At 37.9% G+C, this 14,413-nt stretch overlaps 1 protein-coding gene across 4 annotated transcripts in view; it reads right to left on the reverse strand.

Moving 5' to 3' along the window:
* Positions 1-14,413, reverse strand: part of LOC133522801 (lysine-specific demethylase 3A-like) — a 269,204-nt gene that overhangs the window by 48,039 nt on the left and 206,752 nt on the right. For all 4 annotated transcript variants that reach the window (XM_061858250.1, XM_061858248.1, XM_061858247.1 and 1 more), the window contains one exon: positions 10,711-10,752. In XM_061858250.1, the coding sequence (XP_061714234.1) occupies positions 10,711-10,752 (42 nt within the window). The remainder of the gene's footprint in view (positions 1-10,710; positions 10,753-14,413) is intronic.

Raw genomic sequence — 14,413 nt, forward strand, 5'->3', positions numbered from 1 at the left:
AATTGATTATGTTTCGGTGTACACAACTGGCAATGAAATTGTAAGACTGCTTCTGTTTACTAATTGTTCTGTGAGAGTCAGAATGGCGGGTGTGCCTAATTTGTACTATTTTTTTGAATGGAGGTATCCATTAAAAAAAATTGTACCTCACGGTACTTAAAGTTATCACCAACAAAACAGTACACCCGCCATTCTGACGGTCAGAATGGCGGGTGTACTTTATTACACTATGATCCCGCGATTATTGACAAATTCTATAAAAACCAAATTTTTGTATCTCCATTTTCAATTATAATATGAGCCAATTTATTTGTGGTTTCTAAGTTTTACTTATTTTACATTTTACTTGCTATTACACTTTTACAAGCGCTATAATTGGTCACCTTATAAATTTCATTTTTAAGAAAAACGCTACGGTACCAGTATTCTTATTACGCCAGGAATTAGTAGTAGTTTCACATTTTATATGATCAGTTCAAATAACTCAGAAAATTGTGTCTTAAAAAGGGCCAGGCGGCCCAGGCGCCATGTCAAAGAATTCCTTCTAAGAAAAACCATGTACTGAAATGTTCTTTTTTCAGGAGGAGGAGGATGAAGGTACTAAATAGTACAAATTAGGTAAAAAAATATGGTAAGCTTTTTTTTATTTTTATTTAGGTACACCCGTCAGCCGCACTCTGACTCTCACATTGTTCTATACAGATGGCGATGGCGGGGATCACACAAAGCAATGCTTAGGTAGGTATCTTAACAAATCTCTGTAGGCATTGAACTGGTTTGTGGTAAATACATAAACAATCGTTTATTTTCAATAAATTACATTTCAATATTTGAATAAAACAGTGAACAGACTGATAAAATATTGTAATATTTTTTTTTAATGCGAAGGTTTGTCTGTACACGGTCCAGCTCCTTGTTTAAAATTTAAGTTGTGATGTAACGCCGCAGTTGGCAGTAAACGAGGATATATATTCTAAAAGTTAAGCTAGTATAAATAATTGATGAATCCGTGCGGCCGGATGGACGACGCGGAAGAAGAAACCGACCGAGACGGCAGCCACCGGTATCTGTGCGCCGACTGGTTAAGGTTCATCGCTATACTCGTGGGAGCGAGGACCAACTAAAACGCTCGCCCGCCAGATAACTAAAAGACATTTACGTGGAATGAAGAAAGGAATAAATTATACAGTATCGAATGGGATGAAAGGGCAAAAACATGATCTTCCGTCTACCTGCGCCGGCCCTTTGAGTCGGAGGAGGCGCTCGTTTCGAGCAGGTTCCCAGAATGTCCTTCAGATTGTTAATAAAAATGCCTCGCGGAGGAATCCGGCGAACGACTTCTTGGGATTTAGCTAATAAGACATTTTCGATGAAATTGATTCCAGCAAAAATGCCAATTAAAAATACATAAATACGCTTGAACTTTTCCTCGACGTAAGAAGACCTCATAGTGAAGAATAGTTTTTCAATTAAAGATATATAATATTTAATGAGTTATATAATGTTTTTTCATGAACGATATATATCTAAGTACATATGTTGTTCATGAAAAAACAGGTCGTAACTGCCAAATAAAATCCATAGGCAAAGAAAGTGAGTAAAATTAGGTACTGTAAATGTTAAACGAATAAAAAAGTAAAGGAAATCGACACCATAATAATACGAGTTATACTAGTGCCTGCGTGGCTTCAGCAAACACGTTCCACGATGTAGACACGTCGCGGCCAAAAGGAGCAAGAGAACAACCACCCGGCCCAACACAAACTTAGAATAGAGTCTAAAAACGACTCATAAAGTTCCAATTGGTTTGCAAAACTTTACACATTGCTCAGCTAAATATAGCCAAGAAACAAAAAGTCTCGGATCTCGTAAATATTTCGACATTTTTGCCTCGGGCGAGTTGTTATTTTGCGTTTATTGAGTCGGCTCTTGATTGTTCTTCTCGTCGTCGGTTTTAGAGCATTGAACTTGGCAATTTTAGCAGCAAGCTATTACTCGTATTATTTACTTTATGTAAGTGCGTCCGATTTTGATAGCCTAATTCAATTATAATAATATTGTGAACCGCAGACGAAAAGTCGCGCGTACAAGGTAAAAACTAATAATAATGAACAGCTGTTTGATATATTTAACCTTGGAACCTGTCTTGAGCCCCGGTCGCACCCTACCTCCCCTAAGATCCACAGGACGGAACACGTGTGCGCTCACGCAGAGCCATATTTATAGCTTCAGTATTTGATTACACAATAAATCACAGCTAATAAACCCCTATCACATTCTCAAACATTCGAAACCAATATTAAAGAACCTCTCAGTAGAGCGAAGGAAGCGTAATAGATAGTGCGACAAACGCCATTAAGAGCCGGTTGCATCAAACCGTCATACCTAAAGTAATCGTAATTAAAAATATGTTGTCAATTATCTACGCGATGATTCATTTCGTCTATTTTGGTCCATGAAACTTGAAAAGTGATAACCTACTTATAAAAATGGCAGAAAAGGCTAACGTAACAGGTAACAAACAAGTTGCGTTATGAATCGCCGGAAAGGGGTCAGTGACTGGAGCGGGGTGAAAGGGTGGCTTGCGAGGGCGGAGGGTGTATAATAATACGTTTGAAAAACCGCTCCAAACATCTGCCGCACATGTGATGTGCGTACCCCGCGCTGGAATAATGCAAGTCGGCCGAGCAACCGCACCGATACGGCTGAGCTTTTTGTGCAGTAGTTTTTTTTTGTCTTCACGCTTTGTGAGCGAGCTTTCAAACGGACAATGCCTCTTTATTAGAAAGGAAATCAATACAGTTGTGACGTTCGCAGAGAACAATTTAGGCGTACGAGAACGGCGGAGACTGATTTATGATCGTGGCTTAATGGACTTGCTTCTAGAATATAAATCGGATTAGTTACAGCACAGCAGAGTCGACATGCAGTTATACAGTCGATGAGAGAAATAGCAATCATCATTCACGGCCACGGACGTCAAACGGACAAAAAGTATTGCTGACTAGACGTGTAATTAAGAATTTGGCTCAGGGAATTGGAAGAGGATTGCAATCGATGCAGTCCGCAGAAGATCACCGCGGCTTGGACGCTCGCCAGATACTTTCGTTGGCTCGAGTGTCGTCGGAACACTGAAAAATGGCACTTAGAGGCTCAGTTTTGAGTTAGAAAACGCTTATGCTAACAACGCTGTGCCGTTGCGAATAGAAAATTAGTTTTGAAAGACATTATTACGGTTTCAAACACCTGAGGTGATATTAAATTAACAAGTGTGCTCGTTTTATACCGGTGCTTATTTGAAATCCATCAAGTAAAAGCATTTCTTGATACGAAAGGACGTATAATAATTACTTCCCAAGTGCACTTTGCGGGTAGGAAAATTATTGATTAAAACTTAATTTTACTCTCACAGGAGAGTAAGGTAAACTATAAATTGATATAGCATAAGTAAGCTTGGAGGCGAGTCCTCCAGCAATATCATATCAAAGTAATCGAGATAAAGGTGCAGTAAATAGATGCCGGTAGAGCCGAGCAGAGATCGTGAGTCGTGGCCTTTGACTCGTGAGTCCCCCGGGGCGAGACGAGCTCGTTCCGAATGTTACGAGGCATGACTCTGCTTTGGCATTCCCATACGTTCAATGTTGTCAGTAATGTCAGCATAATACGGGATAGCACTTAATACGGACAATAGGTTTTCTCACGCTTTTTTGCTCCGTGTGGGAATTTAGCGAAAATATTTTATTGTTATAATAATTATAACAATAAAATATTATAAGCGTTGTCAATAACATGCCTTCTAGTAATTGCTTAAACTTATTCTCTTAATCAGTTCAACGACTATAATAAAAAGAACGCTTATATTCGGTACCTACGCCTGAACATCAAAATAATGATGAGCAACAAAAAATAAACAAAGCGAAGTACCAATCAACCTAGAAACTATTTCGAAACGTGTTATAATCTGGTTACCATCATCGTGATCTCGCAGATAGTTAAATACAAAATAGATGTCGTAATAGACGAGTGCAGACGAGACGAATAATGGTGAGCGGCGCGGCGCGGAAAGTCCCGTTAGGAGAAAGTAGCCGCCTACACTCCGGGGCAAAGGATCGTGACGGCGCGAGCGCTGCACTGATCACGGCCATCTTGGAAGCACTACGCGATTTTATCGACGCTTAATATGGCCACTTTATAACTGACACGATAGATAATCAGATGCCTCGGTTTTGCATCACGCACGACCAAACTTTCAAGTTCAATAACTTTTTGCAGATGCAATCTGTCAGTGCGCAACAGGGCGGGACGTGACATTGTTTTGCGAGTCGCAAAAACGATCCAATGACGACGCGATTTCGGTTCGCTAGAGGCGTACAACTCTCTCTTTTTTGCTAAAAGGAATTTTGCTAAATCTTGAAAAATCACTCAATCGTGACTTTGCAAAAATGTTACAGCATAAGAAATCAATCATAGATACTGCTCGTTGAGCACTATTAAAATCTAGGTTTTGTAGCTAAAATGGTTTTTGAAACCGATTGTATGTTATAGTCGAGCTAATATTAGGTGAACTTTTTTTACTCTACCGCCCCAAGGTGAAAAGTTCAGGAAATATTAGCTCTACAACATTAGTACTTATAAGGCATAATGTACTTAAACATACATTTATTTGGTTGCCAGAACATCTCCGCCACCACTTAAGTTCCACGAAATAATTTGACAACAGAAGCTGTGTCAAAATAATGAAGATAATTCGTAAATCAGTTGCTGGTGTAAATACATTTGTGCTTTTCTCTGACTGTACCTAGGCCTCAAGGGGGAGTCATTTCCTTCGCAAATTGTTACTGTTCATATAATCCAGAGGTATAATCCGATATTAAACAGCAAGCGATGTCGGTCGAAGAAAGGCGGAGTCCTGTCAAAGCCTCCGTTTCGGCAACGATTGCGGAAGTGGTAAATAAAATCATGGCGATAATTAATGTTTCATAAGTCCACAGGCCACTACACATGGGCTTACCGACTTGCCTAACCGGTCGCGGCAGGTGGTGCATGCGACCCTAGACGTGTCGTGTGAAGCGTTTGTTAGCCGATTTCGTCTGATAACCTAGAAAATATCGAATGATTGATGAACAGTTGAGCGTGATCAATTGTAATTTGGTCGTTTCGAAATTAATTGGACTGGTGCGAAAAAGTAGATTATTGAACCAAAGGATGAAAGGCACTCATTTCTGTCGAGGAAGTTTTTGCACTGCGTTCGAGCGCCAATACTTCGAGACTGAAATGGTGCCTTTCACACGAGTTAAGCACTCTACTTTTCATTTCGAATATGAGGAAAGTAAAATACATGTGTATAAAAAAAACATGTTACATAGACATGATTTTTTTTATAATCCACTTGTATAAACTTTTATAGTACCTATTTCTTGAGGGTACTTTCAATTTAATAGTATCGTGATTTATGGAATGGGGAGTTAAATATCACAATGGAAATTGTACTAAAAATCCATTTAATATAAAATTGTAATGGCTAATCTAAATATAAAAGAAAAAAAACGTACTAGGAAACTAAAATGCTCTAGTGCAGAAACATCATTTCCTGCACATTTTTTAGAACGACGACCCACTTTCAGGGCATTGAGAAATAAAATACATTTCGATGCTAGTGCAAAGCAAAGTATGTCATTACTTCACGAGTACCTAGATATCGCTCGCTTACGGCTCGTGGCAAGACTCGGGACGAGTGAAGAATGACATTTCCGCACGTGTATTGAACGATGTTTTTAATACAGTTTCGAAAAAATAAGAAAAACAACACGTACTTTTTTATGCATGTTCAGACAGAAAAAATCGTAAATATAAAATATTATACTATTATTACCTAAGTATCGCTATTTACGAGTACCTACTTGTGTATCCTATATTTAAATTGTATAAAAACAATATCGAATGTTGCCTTTGTAAACTTAAAACGTTCTTGCATTAAGAAAAAACGCCTCTGCTTTGACAGGCGTTTCGGCAGCTATTCCGTTCCATTCAGACAACTTATTAAGAACTGTTTTTCAATATTAAAAAAATTACGTGTATAATATTTATTATTTTTACAATAACAGTAGGTTTTTATGTTGATTACGACTTTTAAACAAAACTAACATTAACACTCATTAATAAGTAGTCATGAATTGGAACAAGTGGAAAAGTAAAAAGCACTAGTTCGCGAAATCAAACTTTCCGCACGCTAAACAGCTACGTAATGTAGCACTTTTTGAACAACTGTATTAAAAAAGCATACAAAGTGAGGAAAAGTTGTATCAAGTGCTCAATTCTGTTATCTACGTAATAATGGTTAATGACATTTAAAGCATGATATACTATTACCAGTAAGCCAGGAGACAGCTGGTAATAATTAGTCTCTTTGCAGACACAGACAGGTAGGTATATTATATATAATATACCCACCTGTTATAAGTTATAACTTTACTACAATTAAACCACCACGCTTAAGCGCATTTTACAAACATTAATTACGTTGATATTTCAAGGTGCATTGGAACCATAAGGCGATACAATTTCATACAAAAACCGGCGTGTATAATTATCGAATGCGGAGGTGGTCGACCATAAGCTTCTGGAGTGTCTTTCCATTTGCTTACCAAGCAAGGGAAAGTCGATGGCTTACGCGAACCAGTATAAGGGCATTTTCCGATAGCACATAGTTGTTACGGATTTGGAGCTCATGTTAATCTGATCTCGAGAACTCGTTCAAGCAATAGGAACACACGGCCTGATAGAAAGTCGTGCAAGATTACACGGTGCGGACGGAACCGGTCGCGAAACCCGGGCATTAGCCGCTATAAACACCAGCTCCGATATGTGCAACATGTGCAACAATACGCGATCAATTTTGTTCATTTTAAAACTTTCACAATTTGTCAATGAACTGGATGTTTTACCTAATGCTCCAAAATGTTACTGTAAAAGAAAAAAAAACTGTAATAAACAATGGAGCTTCATTAATATTCGTCCGCTCGTAATCTTATTTTTTTATAACATTATTACGATAGTAACTTAAGAAAAAGAAAGAGCGTGCGACTTGCAATCGCGGGTTCAAACCCATGGCTCGTAGCAATGAGTTTTTCGGAACTTATGTACGAAATATCATTTGATATTTACCAGTCGCTTTTCGGTTAAGGAAAACATCGTGAGGAAACCCGACTAATCCCAATAGTGCTTATCGGGATTATTCCGGTAGTTTACCCTATGGGTTGGAAGGTCAGATGGCAGTCGCTTTCGTTAAAACTAGTGCCTACGCTTGGGATTAGTTGCCAAGCGAACCCCAGGCTCCCATGAGTCGTGGCATAATGCCATGACAATGCGAGGAAGATGAAATGATACGACAGTGACTTTTGCTTAACCCGTTCACTTGATGCCAGCGCTACATCCAATTTTCATTTATACCAAATGTTCAAATTGTCTTGTGAACCGTCATCTCGTCAATCACATCCATCTTATTCCTATTTCCTCAACAGTCTCAATTCACACAATTTATTTTACCTCTACCTCATGTCCCCTAATTCCTGCCTCTTACAGACTTCACGTTTGATACTTTGTTCTAAGCTGTTCATATTCTGCAATGCATTGTTCTCTGCTGTTAGAAAATATATCAAATCTTAACCCTCGACGTCCTGCGATTTTAGTGAGTGATTGTAAGGACTTGTTACGTTCAAATGTTAAATTCAATCTCATGTTACAAATGTACCTATATATATTTCAGACAATTTTAATGTGTACGTGATACTGGTATATCGTAAGATTGGTACTAGGTCCCATAAAGGTTAAATATACAATCATCATAAGTATCATAACAACAACCAAAAAAACCATGTCGATTAAAAAGTAATCAGATCCTTAATCGAATGCCCTTTGTACAAGCAAACTAGCGGTCCAGTTCACTAGCATGCCAGTAACTGGCAAATGGCCATTAGATCCGGCAGCGAGGACGATGAACCTCGACATGCGGGCTCATTAATGCACCCGCTGCAGTGCCCAGCCATCGGCTGCGCGGGGGCAGGCCAATTATAACGGTCTACATCTACACTACATTACGTACGTCAGGGTCGTCAGGATCGAACTTTTATAATGAGAATCGGGCCATTGTGATAATCTCGCTACTTTTCGGCCAACAATAAAAATTTAAGCGCCGTAGCCGTAGAAACAGGAAGTGGATGTCATGACATACAATAAACTGTCCAAAATAAAGTCTTCCCGTTTTGCCGTGAACGCTTTTTTCTAACTTCGCATTTTTCGTGGTTCATATACATTTACATGAAAAACATCTTATTAAGCCCGCATCTTAATAAAATATCAACTATTATAGTTGCTATAATAGCAGGTAGCAATGAGAAAATATTCAGGTGAAGCAAATTGTTTTGCACAACAATACACGTCTCTCGACCCCAAGTCGACCGTCGAGTCGAGGACCAAAAATACAATCTCACATACATAAATACTTTGTCATAAAACCGATTTATCATAAAATATGAACAATAAATTTTTTGAATCAGCAGCCAACCGGTTTCGTTACATGTTAACATGTTATGTTATGAAACAGATCCAAAAATTATCGGAGAATTAGACACGGTACTTTCACCGGCGGCAACTTTCTTGCTCGCACATGAGCCGAGACACGAAATACTGGTCCGACTTGTTCTTTTGACCTCGTCGTGACGAGATGATATTGTTCACGAAAGCTTTTGTATTACCTGTCAATCTATTTACGCTTTTCTGAGCTCACTGCTAATGCTAATGCCAATGCACTTAAAAAAACGTCGACATACTTCTGACGAAGTTGCGATATTTACTGTTGTAACTATTGACAGTTAAGTGATTCTTGGTAACTACGCGGAAAGGAAATCAGCAATAACCCTATTTAACTCTCGTTCAATGCCTTTAGCTTATACAGCGTCATTAACAATCTCAATAACATCTAATTACTATAATTTGCGTGGTCTAGTTTGCAAGACTATAATTATGATTATCAGGTAACCATATTTATCACACGCAAAACATCGACTAGCTAAGCTATACTGTACAGGTTATACTTGAATACACTCACACGTGAGCTTCAAAGGCTTGTTTATATGTGTAGGAGTTTCGAACATGGCGTCTAACCGTCAGTAATCGGTTCAAGGCACGATCGAGTTAAACACACCAACAAAAACGCGAGACCGGTTTCTTCTCGGCCGCCATCTAATGGCTTCGGGGCGTTCCGTCTCATGAATATTCATTTAATTACACTAACATTTATATGAGATTCGGGCATGACACACAACCGGAGCATAAACATTAGGTACGTATGTGCTCCTTTTCTGTTTTATTTATAACGTAGATCAATAAAATGTCAATTAAAGCACCTACATACTATATAATATAGTAAATATAAAAAACAGAAAGGTCTCCGGCAATTAAAGGTTAAAGATAAAGCTTGTAACTCACTTTTGGGACGATAAGTAAGTAAGTAAGTAAATATTCTTTATTGCACCACAAAGAAGACAACAGACGATATTGCAAAATTTACAACTTTAACACATTTAAACCCTAGTTTAACCATGTGGTTAAATTACTCCTTAATTGAGTAACGTGGCCTGAAAAGGTGCGGTAGGGAACGTGGGGTAAACAAAACGGGCGGCAAGGGTGGCACTAGCACCTCATGTGTGGCGCGCCGGTGCCGGGTACAACGGGGAACAGTGTTGTTTCAACCTCCGTCCAAGTACATAAGTACTCGTACTTCCAAACACCGTTCCACAAATCAAACACCCATTTAGTCGAAACTCAATATGCGCACAAACAGAATTTCAGGCAGATACGAATAAAATAAATAACAATTAGCCTCGCACCGTTGCACAGCAAGTTTACATTAATGTTTTAGCATAACTCGCACAGACGCACGCATACAGAATTATGTAGAACTATCTATCGAAATTGACGTGACCCCGTTACTCGGATGCCGAATTGAATTTTAGATTCGTTGAATGATAATAACAAATGTATTTGTCGTTCGCTTTGACCTCTGGATTTTTTTAACTTACCCGAGTGAAGTATAAGTGGTCCATGCATATGCAGATTAGGGTTGAACAAACAAAGATATGGCTTCATATGTAAAATTATGGATGGCGATCTCGGCTTTCAACACAAACAATTTTTAACGCTAAGCCATAAAGCCTCGCACAAACGAGTTGGTTAAGGAAAACGATTATGACATTTACGATGAGCCAAGCTACCTTATCTCAAAAGTCGTTTCCTTGTTTTCTGGGCTCATAACTGTAGAATCGAACATCATTATTAAAATTCCAGATATTTAACGGCTTATATTTATTTTATAACCTTATCAGATTCGTATCTAAATAAAAACTTTTCTGGCAAATCCGTGAATTATTGTTTTTTTTTAATATTCTCCCCTCAAGTGTGCCAGCAGCTTTATACAAGTCCATTATAAAACACTAGGCAAAACATTACAGTGACGACAACGTTGCGCTGGTTATTTGGTTTTAAAATTATCGTTGGAACGTACCAGCATGTCCATTAAACACCATCTGCACATCCAGTTTATTTGTCTTTAGTGCCTTTCATTTTTAGGACGAAGAATATAATTTACGTAATGTTACAACTTTGTGTAAAAGTAAATACTCCTTAATGGGTGAATGTAAATATTAAAAATACCTTTCTTATTAATTTCGACGGTCTCACGTTCAGGCGAGGAACCTGTAACAAAAAATAAAAAAGCTTTTAGCGCAGCCGTCGGTAAAACTTGAAAAACCCGTAGTGAAACTCTGTCGAAAAAGGAAGCCTCATCAATATAAAGGTTTCATATAATTAACTGAATATTTTAGTTGCCAATAATAGGCCTCGACCGGTCCACAACCAGGCGTGACGACTCAAAGGTGCAAGACAAACAGGCTCTACTCTACTTTAGGCTGACATGATTTATAAAATTATGATGTTTCTTAGCCACGACCACGAGTTGCCACGATAAATGGTAGGTATTTTCTATTAGCAATTACAAATGAAAACACCTGCACGACTCTTTGATTGTTGACTAAAATTGTTATTCATACGGAAGTTACACAATTAAGGTACGAGTTCGCAGCCGACCGCAGGTGACAACTGCAGACGACGTGTCGCAACGACACTACTGGTTTCTATGTATTTCTATGAAATTCCCTCCGTAGTTAGCGACATGAAGCTAGCGACGCGTCGCCGAGCGGCAGACGGCAGTGTCGCCCGACCGCAGATCAGTAGTGTCGCTGACGCCGGAGCAACGATACTCTCTGAATTCTTTCATATCGCTTTTCAAATGGTTTTTGATCAGTATTGAATAAGTTCCCTCACTTACTCTGCATTTAATCATAGGACATGTGGCTTGTCGTCTTTTTCTGTATAATAAAAGCAAGTCATCATCATCTTCTTCCTCTTCTAATAAAAGACGTAAAAAATTGCGATCACTATTCTCGAACACGTCAGACATCTTGTTTCACGGACCGCTCGGAATCAACTGGATGCCATCTGCAGTTGTCGTCTGCAGTCGGGATCGAAATCATGACTGCAGCGACAGGACGCAACGACGTGTCGCGACGACATGTCTTCTGCTGGTGCTGCGTGCGGTCGGCTGCCAACTTGTACCTTTAGGCAAAATTATATGTGTTCCATCTACAAATATGCCTTCGCTAACAGTTAAAAAAAAAAAAAAAAAATATAGGACATTATTACACAAATTGACTAAGTCCCACAGTAAGCTCAATTATACTACGACGTACATCCTCGAGATTAATAATATAATAATGTACGTTTACAAAGTATAGTATTCATTTTTCAATGTACTAGGCTCTTGTATAATTATGGCCAAACTTCACTTAAGGTAAGTTCGTTTAACCATTAATAAGGCTTGTGTTGAGGGTACTTAGACAACGATAGATATAATATATAAATATTTATAAATACTTAAATACATAGAAAACACCCATAACTTAGGAACAAATATCCATGCTCATCACACGAATAAATGCCCTTACCAGGATTTGAACCCGGGACCATCAGCTTCATAGGCAGGGTCACTACCCACTAGGCTAAACCGGTCGTCAACATATTAACTGTTATGTTGTTGGTTATGTAACTAGTTTAGAAAAACGGCCTTCAAGGTTTGCAAATGTAATAGTTCCCTTTATGTAACAAGAGTACCCATAAAAATGTTAAGTTGTTTTCATTACACTATGGAATCGATATAAGTATGTTTCAATTAGTTATCAATTAAGGTATTTCTTACTGAAAATATTTCAGTTACACATAGATAAGATTTTCGAGAATGATGGCAAGACTTTCGTGATACCATCATGATAACATAATGTTCCGGTCCGACTCGAACTTTAAGATAAGTCAAAAATGTCCTAAAGGTATGATATGGATTAGATATGTCAGTGTCAAAAGTGACCTTTTTGTTTGAAGAAACGTATCTTAAAGTTCGAATTTTAGAGCGTTTTAAAATCAATGACACGTTTGAGTTATTACAGGTAGCAAACGGGCGGATGTGGCTGCGCATGGACAGGACAGGTGGATGGTGAGGACAGTAGTCAGAGTCAGAGCCCGCATGGACCGCCTTCCAGTGCAGCTGGCAGGTCACTAACCCCCTCACTGGAAGCTTAGTCAACGTTGAATTTCTTTATATACTTAGAAATTTTCAGATGACCGAAAAGTTAAATGGAGTAGCGACTACTAAGGACACAAGTATTTATAACTATAAAAAGGTAATTGGAAAACCCTGTTATATTTGTACATTGACTATCTATCGACCCTTTTTAATAAACTTTGATGTTATCTTGGTGAGCCTTGAGAATTTATTGCGACGACTAAGTTCAGTAATTGGATACTTGGCTTGTTAAAACAATTGGTCTACTTGAGGACTCGGTGCACGTATGTACATACTATACATAGGTAGGTACAAAATGCTTATTCTTAGAATGTTAATATATGAATTCATGTCGATTGACATGCCTGCAATTTATAATGTAATTTGTATTATGGAATAAATAAATCTAAATATACCCGTTTATTGGTCGGTGTAATGCTGTTTGGGAAAAAAGGAATTTACAGTTTCTGGTATTGGCTATAAAAAAACTAGAAACAACATAATAATTGTCATATATTTCATACCAGCGTTTTATAATCGGTTCTCCCCAAGGTTATAGATGAGTCAGAAAGGGTCATCTTGGGCCTGTCTACCCGGCTCATGCATCTTGTGTTTGTATTAAATCCCACTTATCCTTTAGCCGCCAATAGATCTTCTAAATTGTTATAGACAAGGTTGGTAGGTAATTAGCCGATTATTGACACATTCAAGCTATGTAAAATTGTATAGTTGGAAATACGTAATTAATTCATTGAAAGCCCTGCTTACAAATGTGTCTATATATATATGTGAACAGCTGTGTATATTGCGCGCATGACTGTGGCATTTATGCCAACCTGTTTATAAGTTATGCAATTCAAGTGGAAACATATAAGTATGTAGTAAGTGGTATGCGGCCGCCGAGCGGGCATTTAGCGTAATTGACTGTCAATTGTAGTGAAATAATATTTATGGGCTAGTTTGTTAACAGATCTGCCTACGCGCATAATGTTTTATGTCATTGCGTCTTTAGAAGTTGGTGTTTGCCATTATACATGTTATCATACCGGGTCTGACCTGTAACAGGAGCAAAAATTAAACTGTAGGCTTTACTCCTCAAAATGACCAACATTTGTTCAGCCAGGGATCGGAAACCGGTATTTTTTGTATGGGAACGAAAACGGTATTTTTTCGTTCTTTGTTAATTACTTCATTTCTAATTAGGCAATCTAATAATACGAAGTCGTTATCTGGAAACACAACTGAGTCCTACATTTAGAGTATAAAATAAACCGAACTATATGGTTATATCGATGTTTTTGCAAAAAACCGGTTCCGATCCCTGTGTTCAGCAATTTTTAAAAATAACTTGTGTTTTGATTTTGAGTAAACTTTAAGTTTATTCTACGACGATGTATTGCAAATTTTGTTATGTTTAAAGCGTGACAAGGAAGGTCAATTACAATGATGTTAGCGTACATTGAAGACAATATATATTTTCTATGAAATATGAATAGTAAGTCTAAAAGATTCTTTTTTTTAAATGTTGTTAAACAAAAGTTTTATCGTTTGAGAAGTACAATGTTTTAATTATTTGCTCATGTTATGGGTCACACCCGTTATAGGAACATAAAGTAATTATTAACTCCTATAAGTATATAGGTACATATTTTAAGTAGTGCACATTATTAAGTTATTGTAATTTATCACGTTAGAATTTATTCTTTCAATTTAATATTTTAAGTTAATGTAATTAATAGTACA

This window comes from Cydia pomonella, chromosome 11 (genome assembly GCF_033807575.1).
Source record: "Cydia pomonella isolate Wapato2018A chromosome 11, ilCydPomo1, whole genome shotgun sequence".
Classification (NCBI taxonomy): Eukaryota; Metazoa; Arthropoda; class Insecta; order Lepidoptera; family Tortricidae; genus Cydia; species Cydia pomonella.